The sequence below is a fragment of the Lissotriton helveticus genome, chromosome 9 (genome assembly GCF_964261635.1).
Source record: "Lissotriton helveticus chromosome 9, aLisHel1.1, whole genome shotgun sequence".
NCBI classification, from domain to species: Eukaryota; Metazoa; Chordata; class Amphibia; order Caudata; family Salamandridae; genus Lissotriton; species Lissotriton helveticus.
The window spans coordinates 923,501,977-923,526,117 of record NC_136070.1 but is presented as its reverse complement, the minus strand read 5'-3'; the positions used below and the strand labels follow the sequence as shown (position 1 = coordinate 923,526,117).

The following is a 24,141-nucleotide window of genomic DNA, read 5'->3' as shown; positions in this document are numbered from 1 at the left end:
GAGGGGTTAAACATCTCCACCCCAGAGGGGTCTTTATTTGAGCATGAGGGGGAGGGTTGGTTCAAATCTTCACCCAGTAAATCGTCAAGTTTTTCTGATGGATCAAAAATTTACTCATCAGCATCAACGTCATCAATAGGGGACAAATAATCGCCATCATCATAAAGGATGACGTCTCTTGTGCCGCGAGGGACACCATGTCTAGTTGTGCCGGGAAGGACACCTGTAGTCTTTGTGCCATTGAGGACGCTTAATCTGTTTGTGCCGCTCGGGACACCTTGTTCATTTGTAGCGCGTGGGCTACTGATAATCTCAAAATGTTTAGTCTTTTTTAAGACCTTGACGCCTTTTCTGGGAAGAGGGTCTTCTTCGTCTGAAGAAACTGAGTCCTCCTGAGGAGTATCTCTTTTACTTTTTGATAATGCCGCTTCAACTGCCTCCTTTAGGGAGGACTTTAGTTGCTTTTCAAAAAGATTCATTAGGGAGTTCTCTGTGAGAGGAACTTCACATGTTTCATTAGTTTTCTCAGTCATCTTTAAAATTGTTTCATTAAATGAATCCAAATATAAAGGTAAAAAATATATATATATATGTTACAATAATAAACTTAATCAAAGATAGGCAGGCTCTTACTTAAATTTTTTAAAATAAAAAGGTAAAAATATATAAGTTACAGTAACGATTTTAATTAAAAGATAGGGAGGCTTTTAAGAGAAGATTTATCCCAAATATCTAATTTTCAATTTTCAAAGGAGAAAAGGTCACCAAAAAGACGAGTGAGCGACCGTTCGTTAGCTCTGCGCTGTGAGTTGGCAAGTAACCGCACAGCGCGAGCTGTAAAAGCCTCTGATTTCAGCCTTTCAAAGGCTGTATTTTGCGCATTGCCGGTCCAAAGGGAAGGCATGACCCTCTCATTTCCGTGAGTGGGTCACATTAATCTGACCCGGAAGATGCGTCTGAATCACTCGCGCTTGTAGCTCCAATAGAATGGTGTCTAGATGTAAGCGGCGAGTCTGCATTAAAAGAATGCCCTTATCAAAGAATTCACTCACCGTTTGTTATATTTTTGCAAAAAAGCCACAAATCGTTGAGGAGGGGGGCTCGCTAAAACGGTAGCGTTTGGGAAAGCTAACGGGTAAAGGAAAAAAGGGGGGAGACACAGAAAAACTCGATCTGCAAAATAAGGCAACCTCCGCGATGTTAAATGCAGATGGGTTTTATTAAGGAAACGAAAGAGAAAGTAAGGAGAAAAAAAACCCAACCATAAATTGGAGAGGTGAAAATAAATAAAATAAACTTACCTGAAAAGGTAAAATTCGTAAAACATACAAGCATTTGTAATGACTAAATATAATATTACTTACCTAAATAGGTAAATATGAAAAGAAAATTATGTTAGAACAAACAATATTGTAAAAAATAGTCAAAAAACAGGGAGAAAGGAAGAAGTTATACTTAACTCTCTGTGAGCAGCGAATAAAAGAGGATGTTATTTGGTTGCTATGGCACTTGTCTATGCTGAGTGGAATGTTTTATTTATGATGTAACTGTTACACTTTAAAGGGCTGCATATCATGAGCAGCAATAAAAGTTATTGCATAATGTAGCCTCCGGTCTTGTAATGAAATCTCATAACATGAAACATATTAATTAACAGTTAAAATCACTGTCCAGTAAGTACTTTAACAGTAAAGTATAAAAGGACTTTGATGGCAAAAAGAACCATTAAACTTGGATCAACCAAAAGAAATAGAACATAGTAGCATCTTCTGTGGCTGAAATACAGTCCAAACAGTTTTACTGCTCCTATGTGCTATATTTGTACAAATATTTTCCCATACAGCAATGCCATCCCATGTGACTCTTCTCTGAAAGACACTGGTATCTTTGGAACTTGTATAGATTCTTCTTTCTTGTGAGGTACTTGGCCATCAAAAGTTTCAAGTGGGCGCAAGTGAAAATAATGCAGTGTTTCTAGAACTAACCCTATTACTAGTCCAACCTTCCTACCCTTGTATGGGATGTAGTCTTAACCCACACACAGCAGAAGCCTCAACTACTTGGTACCCAAAGAAAAACAAAATGTTCTCTCAAAAATGGTTAGACCTCCACCTAACCAGCAAGAACTCCACCCCCCAAAAAAGCCTGTAAGTCTAGTTATGAGATTAACGTTGATGGGGGTCTCCCGCCACTGGTGTCCTATTAAGACCTACTGCCTTTCACTGTTGTCAAGGAAAACTACCAACAGATTTTCCAGTGGCAGGGGCACACACAGCACCAAAGGCGCACCCTACAGTTTGTGCTGTGAATCGGCCATATGACTAAGATTGGAACCACTACTGTTAAGTTTTGTATATCTGAAACCATTCAAGCTAGCATGTGGTTGAATTGTTCCTTGATTAGGGGGACATATTGCTGGCAGCATATTTGCTGTGAAGTTCGTAATGACAAACCCCCAGACTATATACTCTTTTATGGCTTTACTGCACTGACAATGTCTAAGAATTGACTTAGACACTGTAGGGGCACAGTGCTCATGCAACTGTACCCTCACCAGTGGTATAGTGCACCCAGATAGAGGAGTTCCTACCTATACCATAGGCAGTGGGTTGCAGGCATGGCACACAAGTCGACTCATCAATTTTTTCTGTACCAAAACACGTAGCCTGCAATTGGCAGTGTGTGTGGTTTAAGGTACAGGACCTCCAAGGGTGGTACAATATGTGTTGCAGCCCTTAGAGGCCTTCCCTGATCACAGTGCCCAGGGTACCTTTTACAAGGGACTTAATCGTGGCCAGAGAGGTGCCAATTGGCAGTACAAAGGTACAGTTTTGGGACAGAACACAGGCAGGGACCCAGGGAAAATCAAGTCAGAGTGCATAGGAAATCTGGCAGAAAGTGGGGGGTGGTATTGCAACAGAATCTCACTTTTCTACACATTGGGACTGAAGAGGGTCCTCCACAGACCCCTCACCAAGGCTATTCAAACTGCTACTGCAGCCTGCATGCCTTGGTGCTGACAAAACCGACAAAGTCAACATGGCACACTGCTTTTGTGCTATGTCAAAGCTGAACTGCCAAGATATGGGTGTGTCTGTATCTCAGCTGTGGTCATATCTGCATGAGCAGATATGCCCAACGATATTTAAATCTGTTCTTAATATTATAAGTGCCAAGGAAGCCATAGAGATTACATGGGCTGGAAACCACCATGATGGCTTCACTGAACCTAGAAGTGTTTGGTACCAAACACCTCCTCTTAATAAGCCAACACTTATGCCGGTGTTGGATTTATTAAAACATGTACCCAGAGGGCATCTCAGAGGTGCCCCTGAAAACCTACCAACCCTGGTGTGCTCTCTGACTGGCTATAAGCAGCTTGCCACCACCAGACATGTTTCTGGACCCCCGGGTCGAGAGCCCTCTGCCCTCTGAGGCCATAAATAATGCACATCCTGGGTGGAGGTGTCACACCTCCTCCCCCGGATGGGCACAGTGCTTGAGGGGAAAGCTTAAAAGGCCTAACGCCTTTGTAAGACAACCCCAGCCTCTGCTGCTAGCAGCAGATGGCAGCCCCTGTTCAAACCCCCACGTTTGGTGGGAAAGCTGGTGGGTAAACTAAGAGAGAAGAGGAGGTGTACCCCCCTACACCAACTTCACCCCTCAGGTGCTCGAGGCAAAGTGACGCACATTTTTCAGTGCCCACTACCTTGAAGATGGTGGGACTTATCCAATCAGGGCTAGGACTATGCGGGTGATAGATGGTGTAGACACCCCCAGGTAAGGAACTCATTGGTCTCTACCTGTCACTCCCCTGTAACACCCCTAAATCTAGCATGTAGATGGCACAACCAGACACTGAAGTGAGATTCCTGATGACCTACGAAACTTGGACACTGAAGAGCCACAACAGGAGCTCCTCTTGACACCTTAGGTAAGGCAATTCACCAGCAACAATTTTTAAAGTAGCACTTTTTTCTGCTATAAGAATTGTGAAATTCACCCACTTTCATTTGCATCCCCTTTCCCACCCTGACCCAGAGAAAAAAAATTCTCACCCAAAGTCCTTGCCAGAAGTTAACTCAGATTTGTATGTGAACCGTTGGTTTTCTCACTTTGCCTTACTCTGCCACTGCTGTTTGTTCATTGCATGGTCTGTATCACTAAGACCAGACGTTTCAGACAAACTTTCCAACTCTTCCTTAAATTTAAGTCTTTGAGCAGAGGGAGGTGAAATGTAGAAAAGTTATTATCTATGCATTGTGGCCTGCCGAAAATATTGATATTAGAGCAACCATAGTACCTTGCCAGGTACTACAATGGCGCACTGAACTGAAGAGAAATGACAACCAGATTATTAAACAATGCTCTTGAGATTTTCAAAGTAGCAAAATGATCCTCTGCATGCTGTCGGCAGGTACTGGTGTTGGGTCCTGGCTGACATTTAGGTACAGGTGTTTTGCAATTAATTTGGGAGCTATCCTCCCAGGTAATATTTCAACACATGTGAGTGAATCGAAATTTGCCTAGCAGTGTAACGGTAAGTTTCAATTCTATTAAGGACACGAAGGCGAGGATTATGCTTTTGTACCTTCTTCGCTGTATTTATTACAAAAGTCACAGCAGCCAAAAACAATCAAATAACAACAGCCCTACCTTAGAACAAAGGATATGGGCAAACAGAAACAAAGTCCATAAACCACAACTCCCATGAGTATTGGTAGGCAGTCCATAACATAGTCCTTTCTCAGTCTCCAGTGTAGCTATACAGGACGTCCCCTTCATGACCACTTCCTCTTTCTTCGCGCGAGGCACGCAAACTCATCACTGATCCTGCTTGGCACCATCATTTCCTATCAAGAAAAGTACCACAGCGTCAGCAGTGAAAGGGCATCCAAAGTACAAACAAAGCAACACAGTCAAGTCCCAACAGCATAAGACTGGAAAACCTGAGTACTTACTGCAGTACGGGTGGGAATCACCGCAGGAGACCGGGCGGGATAATCCTCGCCTCCGTGTCCTTAATAGAATTGAAACTTACCGTTACACTGCTAGGCAAATTTCGATTCTATGTCAGGACCGGAGGCTTCAGATTATGCTAGTTTAAAGCTTACTCACCACCAAATGAGCAATGTCAACCACCGGTTTAAAGTAAAACCTCTTAAACGTGGAGTCCGAGGACCAATCCGCAGCTCGCATCAAATCCTCCAAGCGAGCTCCTAACGAGAACGCCTTCGAAGCCATGGCTCCTCTAGTTGCTTTGAGCACCAAACTGCAGAGTGTCAATGCCTGCTTCCTGCATTACCCACCGCACCCATCTGGCGATGGTGGGAGAAGAGACAGCCTTGTGCGGCTTTCGCAGCGCGATTAGCAACTGTCTTTCGCCCGGAGGACGAAGTTCCAAGGTCAGATCCTCATAGGCCTTCAAACACTGGACCACACACAACTTGGGAGCATCCACGAAGCATGGGTAGGAAATCGTGCGCGAGCCACACTTCGTGCGACGTCCCAGCGTGAAGACCACCCCATCAGGGGAAAAAACTCTCGCCGTGACATCCAGGGCGCGAACATCGGACACCCGTCTGCACGACACCAGACATAGAAGCATCGCCAACTTCGCTGAAAGCTCCTTCAATGACAGATACCTATTCTGAGACCATGACAAAAAAAGGTTCAGAACGAGATTAACATCCCAAAGAACCGAATAACGCGGTTCTGGGGGCAGGGAAAGGCGAATTCCCCGTAAGAGGCGACACACGAAAGGATGTTCACCCAGCGGCACACCAGCAATCGGTTGGTGGCCCGCCGAAATCGCCGACCTCATCGCATTGATAGTACGATAAGCTAACCCGGCCGAAGCCGATTCTGCCAAGTAGTTCAGCACTGGAACAACACCCGCGACCACGGGATCCAAGTCCCGTCGAAGACACCAACGTGACCATTTATTCCAGGCAGACCGATAACGTTTCGTGGTGCTGCCCGCCCAGGCCTTTGAGAGGAAACTCTCAGCCGGTCTCGAAAGGCCCGGGAGCGACCAACGTTGCCCGAAAGCCTCCACGCCATGAGGTGAAGGGAGCTCTGAGTGAGCAGATGATGGGGATCCCCGTCCGCGTTGAGAAGAAGCCGCGGAAACCGGGGGAGTAGGATTGGAAAATCCCAAGAAAGTTCCAGTAGAACCGGAAACCAAACTTGAGACCTCCACCACGGAGTCACCAGGACTACGTCCGCCCATTGGCGGCGAAGGTGGGCCGCCGCCCTCAGTATCATTGAGAACGGAGGGAAACCGTAAGACTTCTCCACGCTCCAGTTCTGGAGGAAAGCATCCGTGGCCTCCGCAAGAGGATCCGGCCTCCAACTGAAGAAGCGCGGGAGCTGGAAATCCAGACGAGATGCAAAGAGGTCCACCGAGAACGGGCCCCAGGCGGCATTCAGGCAGCCGAACACCCAAGGATCCAGTTTCCACTGACTGGAGTCCCGCAGGTAACGGGAATGCCAATCCGCAACCTGATTGTCCCGACCCGGCAAGTATTCGGCCGTCACTGACACCTGATGTGCCAGGCAGTAATTCCAAAAGTCCTTCGCCAAGTCCGAAAGGGCCTTGGAACGAGGACCCCCCAGGCGATTGACGTAGCGCACCGCCGAGACATTGTCCATGCGCAACAAGACGCAGGAACGGACCGTGTCCTTGGTCCAGCAACGAACCGCAAAGGACCCGGCCAGCAGTTCCAGGCAATTGATATGGAGCTCCTGCTCCTCGAAAGACCAGGCGCCGCCTGTGGAAAAACTCCCCACAACGGGCGCCCCAACCGTCCCGGCTGGCGTCGGACTCTATCACCAAGTCGGGGACAGGTCCGAAAATTGCCCGGCCATTCCAGGCCTCCATGTGAGCAAGCCACCAGCGCATCTCCTCCTTCACTTCGTCCGACAGGAGAACCACCTGATCGTACGTCAGACCTCTCCTGAGATGATGCGCCTTGAGGCGCTGAAGGGCGCGATAATGCAGGGGCCCCGGAAAGATTGCCTGGATGGAGGACGATAGTAGGCCCACCACCCGGGCAATCTGACGGAGAGAGGTGTGCGATCGCAAGATCGTCTGGCCGAGGATGTGCCGGATTTTTCCCAACTTCGTGGGCGGGAGACTCAAGGTACACCGCACGGAATCCACAGTAAACCCGAGGAATACCACCGTCTGGGACGGCACCAGAACAGACTTCTCGCTGTTGATAACAAACCCCAGATTCTGGAGTAGGGACACCGTCCGGCGGAGCTGAAGGTCTAACTGTACCGGGCACTGCGCCATCAACAGGATGTCGTCCAAATAGACTATCATCCGGACACCTTGGCTTCGCAAAAACTCCACCGCCGGCCGAAGGAGCTTGGTGAAACACCAAGGCGCTGAAGAAAGTCCGAAAGGAAGGGCGGTAAACTCGAACACCTGACTTCCCCACCGGAACTGCAGAAAGCGCCGGTGCGGGGGATGAATGGGCACCACCAGGTACGCATCCTTGAGATCTAACCGCACCATCCAATCGTTGGGAAGCAAGACGTCCCTCAGAAGATGGATACCCTCCATCTTGAAATGCCGGTAGATCAACCAACCGTTGAACTCTTTGAGGTTGATCACCGGACGCTTCCCCCCGTCCGGTTTGTCCACAAGGAACAAATTGCTCAAGAAACCTGCCGGGTGTCGAACCGAAGGGCAAATGGCGCCCTTGCGTAACAGATCCGACACCTCCTCGTCTACCAGAAGTGCGTCCGCACGAGAGAAAACGATAGGGAGGGGAGGCCTGTCTTGGCGGGGTTGGTCGTAGAATTCCACATGGAAACCCCGTATTGTTTGCAAGACCCAAGCGTCCGTTGTGAGAGCGGCCCAAGCGTCTGGAAACAAAGCCAACCGTCCCCCCACGCGGACCTCGTCCGCCGAAATGAGACCTACCTTTAGAGGTGTTGCCGGCACCATTGTTGAATCCACCACGGCCACGGAAGCGCTGTCCTCTGGTGGGATAGAAGGTGTTGTAGTTCTGAGAGGAGTTAAACTGCCCTCGTCCGGAGCCTTGATTCCTGTTGGTCGCTTGCGGACCACCACGGCCGGTCGCGCGGCCCCCTCCGCGACCGGCCCCTCTAGAGAAACGTTGGTGGAACACCTTGATACTGGACTGGGCCCTATCCAGGGACGTGAAAGTATTAACAAACTTCCCCAGTTCCTTAATAAATGGTTCCCCAAAGAGACCACCCTGGGCGACAGCTCCCGCTTCCGAAGAGGCTAAGTCGCCCAGCTTAGGGTCCAGCTTGATTAGGAGGGACCGTCTACGCTCGGTAGACAACGCGCAATTCGCGTTTCCTAGGAAAACTACCACCCTCTGCGCCCAGTTAGAGAGGACTTCAGGGGAGATGGCCGCCCCGGACTCCTTGGCCTCCTCCGCCATGTCCAAAATCTTAGTAATGGGACCAATGGCATCCAAGAGCTTGTCTTGGCAAGCACGCCAGGAGCGGTCAATACCTTTGCGGGGATCCTTAACGAATTTAGCCAAAAATGTGGCCATCTTCGGGTCCAACTCCGGGGTCAAGGCTACCTTACCCTCCAATGTAGGCCTAGGGCACTCCCCGCGCAAACAGCTCCTCGCCTCCTTCTCCAGGGGCTTGCGGAGGCGACCAGCAACGAACTTCGCCACTTTCTCCCCGGGAGCCCAGGCAGCGGACCGCGGATGCATAATTTCATCCGGGTCCAACATCCCAGAGGTATCCCGAGGGAGCTCGGCGGCAGAGCCCGAAGGGCGCCAAGAACGCTCCGACCCATCCTCATCATCAGTGTCCACCGGGGAGGTAGGCGCAGGAGACAGAGGAGCAGTGCCAGCGGAGCCCGAAGGGCCCGGGACCGGTGAAGGCGCAGGCGCGGGATCCAGTGCCTTAGCTAGGAATGCGTCACGCAACCTCTCAAAGGCGTCCTTGTCCACACCATGCGAACCGCCCGGCACCGCCTCCCGACAGGGTTTCTTTGGGGCCGGGGGAGTAGACCCCGACGGGGCGGAAGACCCAGCAGGCACCCCAAGTTGCGCCTGAGCGACCCTCTCACATTCCTGGGTAATACGGGCAGAGAGGCGGTCTTCCATAGGCCCCACAATTTCAGTGACACACCTATAAATCGAGCTGTCTACAGCTTGGTAGAACTCATCGTCGTTGAGGTAGCCCTGCGACTCCTCCTCCTCGTAATATTCATCACCCATCACCCCTAGCTGACCAGTACCCCTAAGGACTGAATGGAGAAAGAATGAGCCGGGGCAATCTGGGGAATCACTGGTTAAAACCAGGAGAATTACAGGGGCAGAGCACTGCTGCCAAAATCAGGGGCCCAGTGGAACCGGGGAATCAGGGGGGCACCCACCCCACTAGCGCGCAGGCCCTCCTGACAGGACCGGGCCACAGTCACCTCCCAGCGCGCTAGACTCACTCAGGAAGCAGAGGACACAGAGTGCCTTAAAACGCCCGCAGGCGGCAACGCGGTCACGCCGCAATACAGACCCCCGCCGGGGCGTAAGCAATGACAAGAAATGTGGGGCAATACAGGCTCAATTCGAGCGTCAAGGTGAGGTGACAGGGAGCACCGCGCCAGAAACGTTCTCCTCAGCGCGATTCCACCAGCGGAAACCGCGCCGAGGAGAACGAGACGGAACAGCACCCTCTAGCGGCCGGAGACGGCCGACACAAGGCAAAGTCGCGTAGGAGCAGAAAAGGCTCCCGCGACCTAAGGGGGCTCTGTAAAGAAAAACGGAGCGCAGCGCAAAGCCCCGCACACATGAACAAATCAAATTGAAGCAAAAGCGAGCCCAGCAAACCCCAACATAACCAAATGTGAGGAGAGAGGGCAAAAACCACTTAACTGGCTGCGAAGCAGCGAAGAAAGAGGGAGTGGTCATGAAGGGGACGTCCTGTATAGCTACACTGGAGACTGAGAAAGGACTATGTTATGGACTGCCTACTAATACTCATGGGAGTTGTGGTTTATGGACTTTGTTTCTGTTTGCCCATATCCTTTGTTCTAAGGTAGGGCTGTTGTTATTTGATTGTTTTTGGCTGCTGTGACTTTTGTAATAAATACAGCGAAGAAGGTACAAAAGCATAATCTGAAGCCTCCGGTCCTGACATAGAATTTAGGAACAAACAGCTGCGTTGGAAGGAAGAGTATTAAACATTTGCTTCACTTTGCCACTGGATTCAAGCTAGCCTGGTTGATGAGGGGTGTTACCCCGAAACCAGTCCCAGGATGCTTGTTTCCGGTCCAGGGAAGACCGGGCTTGACAGTTCAGGCTGGACTCTTCCAATGAGGAACAGGGTCAAGACTGATTTGCATATGGCTGGGTCTGAACTGGGATGGCAAAGTGAGCTAAAGAACGATGATGGATTCAACCTAAACCTGTGACTGGGGGTGAGTGTCTGAAAAGTTTCAGCGCTCCGTCCATCATATCCTTGTGTTTGCTTTGTTCGCCCTAAGTTGGCAGGGTATACCCAGACGTGGGTACCGGGTATACCCAGACCTGGGTCCCTTGCTCACTTTGCCACTTGATTCAAGCTAGCCTGGCCGATGAGGAGTGTTACCCCGAAACCAGTCACAGGATGCTTGTTTGTGGTCTAGGATAGACCTGGCTTGGCAGTTCGGGCAAGATAGTTCCCATGAGGAACAGGGTCAAGACTGATTTGCATATGGCTGAGTCTGACCTGGGGTGGCGACTTGAGCTAGGAAGGATGATGGATTCAACCCAGATCTGTGTCTGAGGGTGAGTGTCTGAAAAGTTTCAGCACTCCGTCCGTCATATCCTAGTGTTTTCTCTTGAAAATAGAACCTTGTACATCAAAATGGTGTGTTTGATTAGATGTTCTTTTGTATAACAGTTCAAGTATATGACAGAATAGCCCTAGCTGCACACTTGAATACATAACTCTGCATCTTGTCCAGTGAATTTATAATTGTATCTGATGGAATAGCTGGATCTGAATGCTTGACTAAAACTTTGCTTCTCGTCCAGAGAAGTTAGCATTCGCTATTTGCCTATATGATACTCCTGTTTAATAAAAATAAAAAAAATCATATTAACCTTGAAGAGAGTTGTTAAGGTACTCGGTCTCATTTGCCTTGAAATCAGGAGTATTGAGTAAAAAGGTCTCCGCCTGACTGCTCCCTAAATTTCTGGCATGCTATAAGATTTTTGAAAATGTTTATAAAAACAGACGTCTTCTTATTCAGTTTCTTGACACCAACTTCATCTGGGTGTTATCCATTTCGTCAGTGATGTGACCTCCTGTAGAGTGACTTGACATGTATTTAATTAACATCTCCTGTCATTACAAAAATGTACAGTGCAAAGTTTACTGCTGGTTGCTTTTCTGTTCTGCAACTCTGAATTTCTCTTTTCTGCTTTCTTTCCGTAGTCCAAGGTGCTGAGATCTTTGCTGAAATCCTATGTTCGATGAAGCGCATGTTGGCTCGTGTGTTGGTCGTAATTGCCAGTCTGGGATATGGCATCGTAAAGTGAGTGCTATCTTTTTTTTTGGGTGGGGGGCATTATTGTAAAATGGGCCTGTGATTAGACGGCCTAAATCTTATCTCCATTTTTAGCGGACCTCTAGAGACTTTCATTAGATGACGTAAGGGACATGTTACGAAAAGAAAGTCACCTTGAGGCCTAGCAATGCTTTGAAATAAGTATGTGCCCTTACTAAGCTAACTTTCCACCATTTAAAGCCATTTTTCCACTGGTCACTGCTTTGCTGCAATCATAGTTTCTGCTGCACTTTATCCATTTTCTGTTTTCTTCTGCAAAATCCTTTAATTCTATTTCTCATTTGTTTGTCCTTTTGTATTATGTTAAATATTTTTTATAATGCCCACTATCTCCATTGGTCTCTAAGCATCTGAATGATAACCAGCGAGCTTACTAAAAACCTGGTAATATACATTAAAATAACTAATGTTTGATGGAAAGGCTACGTTTAAACTGGTGAGCGAAATAACCGAATGGAGGTTTCCTTGTAGTTAAAGGGGGACAAGCTTTGTAATCCTCGTAGGGATATTTTGGGGAGTATTTGCTGATACATTCATGGGAGGATCTATGTAAGTAAATAACACACTCCGTAGTTAAGGGGTAGGAGGAAAAAGCCCCACTCCAACCTCCTAGAGATACCTACACACACACACACACACAGAAGTGGGGCTGCGCAAGTTATGTCGCTGCGATATAGAGGTGAAAAAAACACACTAGTTTTTAATACTGCCCTCACCCACAGAAATCTGTGTCATGCTTCATCATAGGGCTGCTAACACACCTCTGTGCAAGCCAACGCTGGAGGTGTAGCAATAGGAACCTGGGAAGACATAAAAACAAATAAAGAAACAGTGCGGGATCAAGTGAAAAGTGGGATCTCCACAAACCCTTTAATGATGGACTCCCTGGTCAGAATAAAAGGTAATTTAAGGACCAGTGAATGGTGTTATGGTGGGTTTTAATGAATATGCCCCACTTAGAGCAAGTCGTTCAGCAAGACGCCATGAGGCACAAAAATGGTTTTCTGCTGAGTTACAAAGTCAAAAACTAGCTCTTCGCCAATCCGAAAGAAAATGGAGAACCAACTATTCCTTAGATAAAAGAGAACTATTTGTTCCAGCTGAAAGAGTATAAAAATCAATTTCTACAGCCAAGGCTGTTCACTTTTCTTCCAAAATGATGAGCTCCACCAATAGGTCCAAGGAAATATAATGTAACAATATGAAGAGTGTCTCCTTAAGTAAGGCAGACCTAGTGGTTTTGTCAAAGGGTCAGAGCACCAAGTTATAAAAAGCAGATGACCTATTGGGTTTATCAAGGGGTCAGCACATCATCCGATATAGAGCAGACCTATAGTCTTTGTCTAAAAGTAATCAAAAACTATCATCAAATGAATATTTCTTTTTAATTTCTCACATAGCAATATTTCCTAATAGTGATTGTTACAAAATATTTCAAATACAGCACATTTATCTTAAAAAAAAGAGAAAACGAAACCTGTTTTTGAGTCTTCTCCAACATTTTTCTGACCACAAAGTGCAGCAACAGAATAAAACTCTAGGGGTCTCTGCACTCCAGCTGAAGAGCATCGAGCTCCATCTCGGAGTGCTTTAAAAAAAGAAAAAATGGAAAGAGCTCCTGGGGTCATGGATTCAATGACCCAGGAGACTTATTTTGTTTTTTTTATGCTGGCGGGCTTCTGCTATGCTTCTTGCAGCTCTCCAGAATATATTTTTTTTAAATGGCTGTTGATGCCCCTGCCCTTCTAGGGCCTCCACCAGGATGAAAAAAATATTACTGAAAAGCCCTTACTGGACATTATGGGGTGCTCCTTGCAAGGAACAGTGAATAATAAATGAGCGTCTCCTGCCGCTTATTTATTATTCTTTTTATAGTTATTTGTGGGTGAACCAAATCACCCACACCTTCTTTTTAGGTCTCGGCCTGATCCAGTGCATGAGCTGGCCTGGCCGAGACATTTAGTCAGTGGCTTTTGGAAGTGCTACCAAAGCCCACCATCTTGCTATTAAGCACACAAGCGCGCTCCACGTGCACAGCACTGTTTCCCGTCGTGCGCGTGATAGCAAGCTGGTGGCCTTTGGTAGCACTTTTGCGTCCGCGTGCGCACCACTAGTTTCCTTTTGCCGTCACGCACGCATCGCTTCTTTGCCAAGCACTGTTTCCCGTTGTGCGCGTGATAGCAAGCTGGTGGCCTTTGGTAGCACTTTTGCGTCCGCGTGCGCACCACTAGTTTCCTTTTGCCGTCACGCACGCATCGCTTCTTTGCCAGCGCGCGTGACCCCATCTTTCACTTTTCCCATTTTATTTTTTTTTACGAGCGCAGCCGCTCACTCCCTCCCCCTCCCTCATCACAGAGCGCGTCTTGTGCACCCCACAGTCACGTACAAAGCTCCTTGGAATTGCTGGAAACCGTAGTTTCTTCATGCAGTGGATGTTTACGAGGCAGCACATCACAAACAGTGTAGAGTTTGTATAATTAGTGTCCGTTAGTGAACGTGTAACTTGCTGTCAAACATCCTTTCACGTTTTCACGCGCTGTGCGGCGTTTGGGCTACCTCCTCTGCCCTGCACAGTTTCCCGGCACTGCCCTAGCACAGTGCGCCTTGAAGCTTGGGCAAGCAGCGCCTCGACAGTGGCTGTTCCAGAGGGCACCCCTTGTCCACGGAACCCCCAGATTTCAGAGGAGCTGCGCAGTCTGGGGGAAGGGCAGGTCCCAGTCTGGAGATACAATCTCGTTGCTCAGCAGCTCGGATCACAAACCAGGGACTCTGGTAGCAACGAAATCACAATGTGTATCTATACGAAGTCCCGTGCTTCTACTGCTGCTCACACCGGAGATGGCACACCTTCCTAACTCGTATGAACACATCTACTGCCCTGTTGAACGCATATGCACTTCTGCCGCAATTGCTTTTCACCCTTGACACGAGCTCCTCTCCCCCACCGCTCACCGCCACAACCCCAGCCTGCTCTCGGCAATTACATGCCCCCCTCTTGAGACCAATGATCAGTGGGGCAGGGTAAAGCACGCTATTGTTATCGGTTTCCAAATAACGGCTCCAGGGCGTCCAGATCCCAAGTGGCGTTATAAGGTGATAATGACCGAGAACGACTTGGAGCGTGGGAGGACGGGGCAAACTCCCCACCAAGTAGAAGCAACTGCTGTCAGATATGACCGAAGGCTCATAACTAGGAAACACAGGTTTATGCAGCTTACTTTGTTGAATTTTTAGTTCGTTTTAATCAATATTCTAGTTTTCTCCTCTTAGTCTATTTATTTTTGGTCGATGGAAAAATTAAGTAGCCACTTGTATTTCCACAAGTATTAAACTGGTGCTTGTATACTTGCTAATAAGTGTGCATTGTTTTAGTGCTCACTAACCACATACTATGAAAAAACAATATTCTCATCTGAAACTATTTTCCCTGCAGTAGAGGTCCATACTCGCATGAGCAGCTACTTCAGGTTCATTTATAAACCCTATGCCCTTTTAAACTCCCAAGTGTTGCTGATATGCATAGCTTTTGGGCTTAGTTCATCTTGACTGGCAGCAAATAGAGACACTTAGAGTGCGTAATGTCTATATTTTCCAAATGCAGACCTGAAAACACGTTTCCGGTCTGCAGTATTGAACATATTATTATTAAAATAATCGAAAATTCATAGTGATATTTACAAAAGGTGAACACAAAATATGCCCTATTACGCAACACAAATGCATCTTTTCATAGTAGTGTGCCCTTACGTGTGCATCCTAAAATTCCTTCATTTGTCACCATCACCCCCTATTGGTGCAAATTGGAAACAATACATCAGTACATTTTGCACACAAATGGACTGGAATACCCTTGGCGACGTAAAAGGCATGAGAACCCAAACATACATATGAAGAACATATTATAATGTGACTTTAAAAACATGGACCTCGTAGTAATTAGACTTAGACAAATTCCAGAAAGACATCTAACGAGTCTTAAACCACTCTGCAAAAATGACAGGTGGAGTAGTGAAAATGGTAGTGTCCATAGTCATTACATATGTGAAACCTAAGGGCAAATTCTTCAGAGGGGTTAGGTAGGTTATATGGGGGGACAAGAATAAACCCAAAACTGGTTCTCCGGGAAGAATTATAGTCCCACTCGGTGCTTTAAGTGGGCAGGTACTGTATAGCACTGAGTACCTGCACTTCGATTACCTGTACTCTTCAGAAGCGTTCCAAAGCTTTCAATGGGAGGGTACTGACACCTTTATGTAGTAAAGAGGTACTCTGGTATAGTGCGTATCCTCGTCTATATTTCCATTTCAAGCACTGATCATACTTAAAACACTGTGCTTCTATACCATGTTTTACAATCTTTACGAAATTAGTTGAGAGCATATTCTCGAGTCCAAAGTCCATCAAGCTCATTGCAGCAGAGTTACTTTGTTAGCACCAAAGCAAATTTCCATGATCATTTGTGGAAATTATCTCCCATATTAAAGAACGAATCAATGTTGTTCCATTATTCCCAGCCTTACTCAGATAATGTGAGCAGAATAAAGCAGACTCTCACACAATTTGCCAAGTGAAATCTTACCGAATTCTACTATTGGCATGTTCTTTGTTGGAGTACTCTGGTGTAGGTTAAAGAGGTTCTCTAAGTAAAGCGCCTCCAATTTGTTGAATTCCTCATTGTTTTTTACCTTTATAACTGAGCAGCAACGGAAACAAGCATTGACATAGCCAATAGGTCTCACTTTTGGGACCTTATAAGTGTTTAGTTATCCAGCACAATATCCTTGGTGCAACATCAACTGTTGCATGGCTGAACACTTATAAGGTCCCAAAGGCGAGACCTATTTGGATATGCCAATGCTTGTTTAATATTATCGTCCGCGTGGGAGCCCCAAGGCACTTACCGACTCCCCAGCACTCCTAGAGGGACATGGCGATTGTTTTACTATGGGTTTCCTAGTGCCTACCCAGGACACCCACAATATATCAATAGTTGGGGACTGCGAGGTGAGATCCAAGACCCACGTGGCACCTTCCGACACCTGTAGTATGTGCGAGCTGGAATGCTACCTTTGCACTCTGAGAGAGTCAAATGTTGCAACCGGTTACTTGGTGCCTAGTAGATGGACAGTTGTGGACTTATTGCCCAAGAAGGAACACCATCCTTTCCAACCAAGAACCCACTTTCTTACATTAAAGAAAATGAGGAGCAGAGCCTAGCCTTCGGGCTAAGATCTTGTGCATTAGAAACCTGCTGAAATTTGCCAGATCTATTTAGTGAACTAACTATAATTGAATATTCTCATGCACTTCTTATGACCGCGGATATTACATCACTTGTGACATGGTAAATTACATCATTGTTTACATCAATGATGACCTCTCAAAAGACGACATTCATGTTACTGCTATTCATGTAACTCCATAAACTTAGATCAGTTTAAAAATAGAAAGCTGTTAGTAAAGAGCCTATAGTCCTAGACAGAATAGAATTACTATGTGCACACAGGTAAGTGCATAGATTGTAAATTCTGTAAGCCGTGCAGGCGTGTGGTTCTGCATATTGAAAATTATATTGTGCACCGTTTACAAACTAGTAAAGTCTGGAGTGCAAGTAGTACTCCATGTCAAACAAGGTAAAAGTCGAGTGCACCTGATGTGGGTTGCTGAGGCATGTTTTAAATTAGCTGGTGGGTTAAAGTCAAAGCCCATTTTAAAACATCTGATAGAAGCCAAAGCTTGTGCTGATATAACATTTTATAGATTTTATTTTCATTGGAGTTTGCTCATTTTAGGAATGTGTATTGTGTATTTTACCAAACTACGCAGGGTTGTTCATAGAAGGCTTCATATCAGTGGCAAATAGATACCTGTCAATCTCTTCACTTAAAATGTTGGTTTATGTGAAGTCTTTAACAACATGATTCTGTTACAATGAATTGAGTACAAACTCTTTTTTGGGAGGGTGTTCTAGGATTAAAGTCTGTGGAGGCGTTTTGTTTGTTGGTGCATGAGTGCCAGTAAAAAAAAAAAGAAAAGAGAAAAAAGTAACCCCCCCCCCATATCATTTGATACATATATTATGTGTCCAGTATGTGGTCAAAGGTTATGTCTATTACCTCTTGATTGGTGATTAAAATAAATTGGGCACAGGTGTCACCTTTTGAATTTGTCTTAGTCCACAAACTATCTCAATGACCGGATGATGTCATAAGTGATGTTATCGGTGATGTAATTCAATATGTCATGAGTGATGTAATTTGTGAGGTCATTAGCAGTGCATGATAGGGGGACAAGTTTTAGTTCACTGAACTAAAAATAGTGAATTCACTATTGTTTCGGATTTTAAATATGAATTTATATCTTATTTTAGCCCCGAAATTTAGTGTCCCTTCAACCCTTGTTGTTTTCAGTGAAATTCATTCGTTTTTTTCTTAATCTAAGATCAAGTTCTGCCTCTTACTACTGGTGCCGCCAGGGCCGTACTGGGAACCAAAACCCGCCCTGGCAAAGTGCTCGGTCGGCCCCCCGGGGTTTGAGGGTGCGGCCGAACTGTTTGCCTGGGTCTGATTCGGACGATTTTGTTACAGAGGCCGATATTGCAGCTTAGCTGCAAAAGCGGCCCTGTAACAAAAACGGCCCCCAAGGGCCCAAATCTGGCTTCTACCCTGGCGGCCCACAGGGTAAATGCCCGGTGCCCACTACAGCCAGTCCGTCCCTGGGTGCAGCCTCATGGGGCTGGATCCCTGTTACATTCCACAAAAGATTTCAATCTGTTTAAAAAGTCGATTAGTTACAATCCAAGCACTGTTACAAAAATGCACATTTATTGAAAAACGTTGTGTATAGGTATATTGGAATTTTTCACATATGTAAAACGAAAAAAAAGAAAATCGGATTCTACAATCCATATTTTTGCAGATAGCTGCACGATATTTATACCTTAACGGTAATCGGCTAGTGCAAAAAAGTTTTACCAAGGAACCATGTTGCAGTAGCAATTACACTTGCCCAATACTATTTTGCTTCTTAAATTTTATTAGGATTGTGATACATTTAACGAACCCGCTTGCCAGTTAAGTTGCTATTAAAACATTTCTCACCTGCTATTGACAATATGCGATGTTTACTTGGATCAGATGGAATTTTAGCAAATGTCATCTCTGGGCATAAGCAGATTAGATGGATAATGGTTTCTTTATTTATAAAACAATACCTTTATCTATTCTCAACTGTTGGATTTTTCCATCTTTTAAAGTCAAATAGGCAGTGGGCAAAATTGAGTATTTTAGTTTGGAACCCATAGGCATGGAAGCATTTCAGTAAGTCTGGTTTTGCAGCATGAATCCTTATCTGGAGTCACATGCAGTGCATTATTCCACCTTTTACTGGTTGAGTCTGAATCCTTCTTGTTAGTCGTTTTTCCTCTCCTTTTTGTTGTTGTTGTTGGGCATAGTATGTAGCCATTTAGTGTTGTGCCCTCCTTCTGTGATGTCAGATATGCACCCGGAAACCTTAGTGCGTGTTCGCCATCTTCAGATTATTTTTTCTTCCTTCTGGGAGCAACTGCTGAAGCTCTGAAGGCGCAGAGAAAAGTTTCTCCACAAACCTACAGTTCGTTGATCAGAGAAACAGAGAAAGCAATCAACAGAAGGTGAGAACACCAAAAACACAAAAAAATGTGACAGAAGGACATTGGAGACTGCGTAAGTTGTTGACCAGGCAGTTTGAGAATGCACAGGGACATGGATAATGCACCCTTTAGGTTCTGCCCCAGTGCCACCGAAGATTTGCATGGAAAGACAACTACAAGGTTTGCAACCTCTGCCGAGGGACCATGATACTAAAACCTGCAAAGTGTGCTCTGAGTTCAGGGCTAAGACAAAAGAACAAGGTAAAAACGAAGACAAGAACACCACACAAGCAATCAGGTGCAAAAGAAGGGAGACTCGTTGCTGAGAGAACTCATACTGTCGAGTGAGGAAGAGGACAATTTTGAGGAGATTGAAGTAGCACAGGTAGAGGGATCTGATGCCTAAATAGAGGAGATTGGCAAAGCAGAGACCAAGCAGTCAACAAAGAAGTGCGAGTGGGGAGATCCTCAAAAGAAGAGCCATGTTACATCCAAGCAACATTTGGGGACAGGGCAAAACATTTCTGACTCAAAACTACATAATACTGCCTCTGCGACAAAGCACGACGGGCTCTGAAAATGAGGGACCAACGGCAATTGGCTCTCGGAAAAACTTTCAGCGTCGCCATCGTAAGACAAAGAAGAGAAGGAAAGGCCCAAGGAGTCCGCAACTGTGAGGGGCTTGAGTAAAAGGCCAAGGAGTCTGAACCATGCAGGATTTGAGGAAAAAGGCTGCTGAAAACCATAGACGTCGAAGATCAAACTCTCAAAATTGTGAGGACGAAAAGATCAATCAAGGCAGAAATGGCAGCAAAATTTCAAAAGAAAAAGATTTTGATGCTGCGATGAGGAAATGCAGGATTCTGTTGAAGCCTGTAGGAGTGGACGAAGAGCACGGCGAGCTTGAGCGTCTGGCAACCCCTGACCATAAGAAGGGGAACCTGAGTTATTTCCCCTATGATGAGGAAGACACGGAAGACCAAGGTATTTTCCAAGACGCCGAAAGCTGCAACAAACAGTGACAAGACCTCGAGGCGGCCTCCCTGGAGCAGTCGATCGGTACATACCCCTTGAGGTCATCATCGCCCAACAACATTGCTATGTACAGTGCAGTCATGGAGAGTGATACAGGGTACAGCGAGAATAGAAGACAAGTCCTGCTTCCTCCTGGAGACTCTTCTACCATCCCAGAGCAGGAATCAATACCTCCCCATGCTGCCAAACATCCTGGATCAATGAAGAGAAGCTTTCAAGGAACCAGCATTATGCAAGGCAGTAACACCAAGAATTGAGGAGGAATACAAACACTCCTCAAAAGCCCCGACATACATCAAGGAGAATGCAGTGACTGACTCCATCATTGTGGCCACAATAAGGAAGAGGGCAAACGTACCAACATTCACGGGCCCTCCTCCTGAGAAGGAGAGCAAGAGGGTGGAAATACTAGGCCAAAAAGTCGAAAAAGGGGCTGCGACACAGTGGACAATCGCAAACTCAAATGCACTCCTCATTCTTTACACCCACAGCCACTGGGAAGCAGTCAAAGAATTTCTAAAACATCTCCCGGAGCAATTCCAGAAGCGGGGATTAGCACTGCTGCAAGAGAGTAAAGTAGTAGCAAAGACTTGTTTATAGCTAGCCTTGGATGCACCAGACGCTGGCAGATGGACACAGGATCATCAGTACATGATAAGCTGTGGGGATTTCTAGGGAGTCAGTGTAATGCTGCCCTTATGCATTTCAATGGCTATCAATATAGAGAAAAAATAATTAATAAGTGCAGCATGAATCTTCTTGTAGCCTCTCTCCTACATTGCCACAGTTCACATTGTTATTCTCCAAAATTAATTTCAAAGCTGGAAATTGTGCAGTCTTTCAAATTTGCTGTAATTTGTTCATGAATCCCCAACTAAGCATCCTTTCACAAACATGCCCTTTAGTTTACAATTGGCAGTCAAAAGTACCACTGACTGTGGTCAATTGGCTAAACCATGAGAAGTTGGAAAGTTTGGAAGGGGGAAGAAATACATAACTGAAATAGTAAGCCACATAAACTATACAGAAAATGGAGCTATATGTTCAACTAACCTCCTAGTAGCTATTGCTGGTCTCTGTGATGGAAAGGAAATCGAGGACAGTAACTGCCAATCATGTGCAGAACATCTTGGAATGCTCAATCATGTTATATGTTGGTGAAATTAAGAAACGAATTAGAACTTGTTTAAGAGATTATACTGAATAATTACATTTTCCCTTAATAGAAAATAATTGCACAGTTATCAAATGTTTAAAATATTCTAATATAGTTTCAGCTCTCTTTGTTTAAACAACTTACTTTGGATGGATAGAAAGTCAAATTTGTGAATTTGACCTTTTTAAATACACTGTCAGTCCTAGTCCAGTAATTATGAATTTGTCAATCCGATTTTTATTTTAAATTCAGTTTAAGTAAATTAAACCTCTTCAGAGAATAAAAATATTGATGCACTGTGATGTGCCCAGTGGAAGGGAAAATGTACCACATGGTGATATGATGTTTGAGAAAAGAAGAGTGTAGGATATGTTATGAATTCATGTGTTTTTTCTTCTGCAGGCCACGGCTTGGAGTCCTTCTGAACAGAGTGCTGGGTGTGGGGATGCTTTACCTTTTATTCTCTATCATTGAGGGAATCCTCCGGGTGAAATCGGTAAGAAGCGAAACTTGAAAGTTTAAGTATTTGGACACAGACTTTGTGTAGCCAAAAAGTGCCCTCAGTGCAATTGAAACCAATCAATTTGGTGACAGTTATATGGAAATCTTGTGCATGAAATGTTGCTGTTTTAATTTTTCATACACACAACATGCCTCGTCAAATTATAGCCTTTCGAGAAATGGTACAGAGTCAAACGTGTCTGTTACTGGAACTCTTCAGAAGGTGATTGGAACACCAAAGTGCATTTCAACAATATGCCATTGTTAATGTTCTGCCCACCATGGCATTCAATTTAGGAGTCAAAGGTTCCAGTGAAACTCCTGTGCTTATGGTGGCACTGTTAATGATTGTAACCCTACATTTTCAGTGGATGAAAACTAATGTGGTTGTAATCTATTAGTAAGATATGTTTAACTTCAGAAAGTCTTTGTTATCAAAGGCAAGGCGACAGTCCTCTTCCAATTTACTGTATAATATTCAAATCATAAATCATCAAACAACTTCTTTTAATTTTCAACTAAAATTATTTCAATTTCAAAAATGTCATGGCTGGATAACCACAGTCAAGAGTTTAAAAGTGGAGGGCACTAAGAACATTTTCCCTTTTAATTAGAGTGTGTGAAATTGAGTGCCAAGGTTGTATTTACATACAGATTCCCCAAAGGCTTAGTTTGGTCAAGTAGCACAAACCAGTTTTGTTAGTGATACCATCCATGTTTTTCTATAGGGAAATATTCTCCTCAGAAGGGCAGCAGTAGGATATTTTAGGGAGAAAGGCGAAGGCAAGGGTTCAAAGAATGTCTACTATCCCCTTCCCTTTTCCATCAAAAGGGTGAAACAAAGTCAAATAACGTAAGGAATAGGATAGTAGAATTACCAATATTCGTCATAAAGAGAATCTTGGTACATTGATCCCGGATGGAAGACATAGATTGGATTTTCTGTGTTTTAAGTAGCCAGAAATCTGTGGCCACAAAGTAGATTTTTGCAAAAAACACAGTTGATGTACAGAATGTAGAACAATGTCATACATTCACCCCAGTACAAGGATCTGGGCCTAAATCCATCGTTTTTTTGCACTCCACACCACCCTGGGTTAGACACTGGCTATATGCAAATCAGCTCTGACCCTGTGCCTCATGGGAACAGTCCAGTCCGAACTACCAAGCCATGTCTTTCCCAAACCGGAATCAAGCATCCAAGGACCGGTTTCTGGCTATCAGCCTTCATCAGCCTGGATAGCTTGACTCCAGTGGTGTGGAGAGCCTGGGACTCACGTCTGAGCATACCCAGCCCACTCGGGGTGAAAATTGCAAAAAACACAGTTGATGGACAGAATGTAGAACAATGTCATACATTCACCCCAGTACAAGGATCTGGGCCTAAATCCATCGTTTTTTTGCACTCCACACCACCCTGGGTTAGACACTGGCTATATGCAAATCAGCTCTGACCCTGTGCCTCATGGGAACAGTCCAGTCCGAACTACCAAGCCATGTCTTTCCCAGACGGAATCAAGCATCCAAGGACCGGTTTCTGGCTATCGGCCTTCATCAGCCTGGATAGCTTGACTCCAGTGGTGTGGAGAGCCTGGGACTCACGTCTGAGCATACCCAGCCCACTCGGGGGAAAATTGCAAAAAACACAGTTGATGGACAGAATGTAGAACAATGTCATACATTCACCCCAGTACAAGGATCTGGGCCTAAATCCATCGTATTTTTGCACTTTTTTCCATCAGTTGCTCCAATCAAAGATGTTGGCACTGACATCTGCTCATTAGATCTAAAATCTGTCTTCCTTCAGTCCAAAATGGAGTAAGTTGTAATGCTAGTCTTCTGGAACCCAACAGGACTCCTCATTTGAGTCATGGTTAGCCCTACAAAGAACTGTATAGAGTAACAGAATGTCCTTCTGACAAGCTCATTGCTATTTGCTTTAGGTAACAAGTAAACACCAGGTCCAAGTTCTTCCACCATTACTGACCATTGTGCCTAGCCCTTATCTTGTAGTAGAAGTCACGACCTGCATAGGTATCATTGGAAAGGGGAGTTAAGTGTGTTTGTGAACATGGTTGCATAAACACTTTGTTGTGATCCTTCCTTTGTTTCCCAATCTAAGCGGAACAAAAACAAAAATGGCTATTTTTCTACGGTATGATGTGCTTCATAGTCCCAACAAGAGAGAAGTAGGTCTTTCATGTCTGCAAATCCTTTGAGGGGAGAAATAATCTAGTGCACAAACAAGTTTGCACCTCACCA

General features: G+C 45.5%; 1 protein-coding gene across 4 annotated transcripts in view; it reads left to right on the top strand.

The window, feature by feature from the left end:
* The window catches only part of LOC144782007 (transmembrane protein 87A-like), a 416,501-nt gene that overhangs the window by 269,095 nt on the left and 123,265 nt on the right, over window positions 1-24,141 (top strand). For all 4 annotated transcript variants that reach the window (XM_078661114.1, XM_078661113.1, XM_078661112.1 and 1 more), the window contains 2 exons: window positions 11,425-11,524; window positions 21,781-21,874. In XM_078661114.1, coding sequence (XP_078517240.1) covers window positions 11,425-11,524; window positions 21,781-21,874 — 194 coding nt within the window. The remainder of the gene's footprint in view (window positions 1-11,424; window positions 11,525-21,780; window positions 21,875-24,141) is intronic.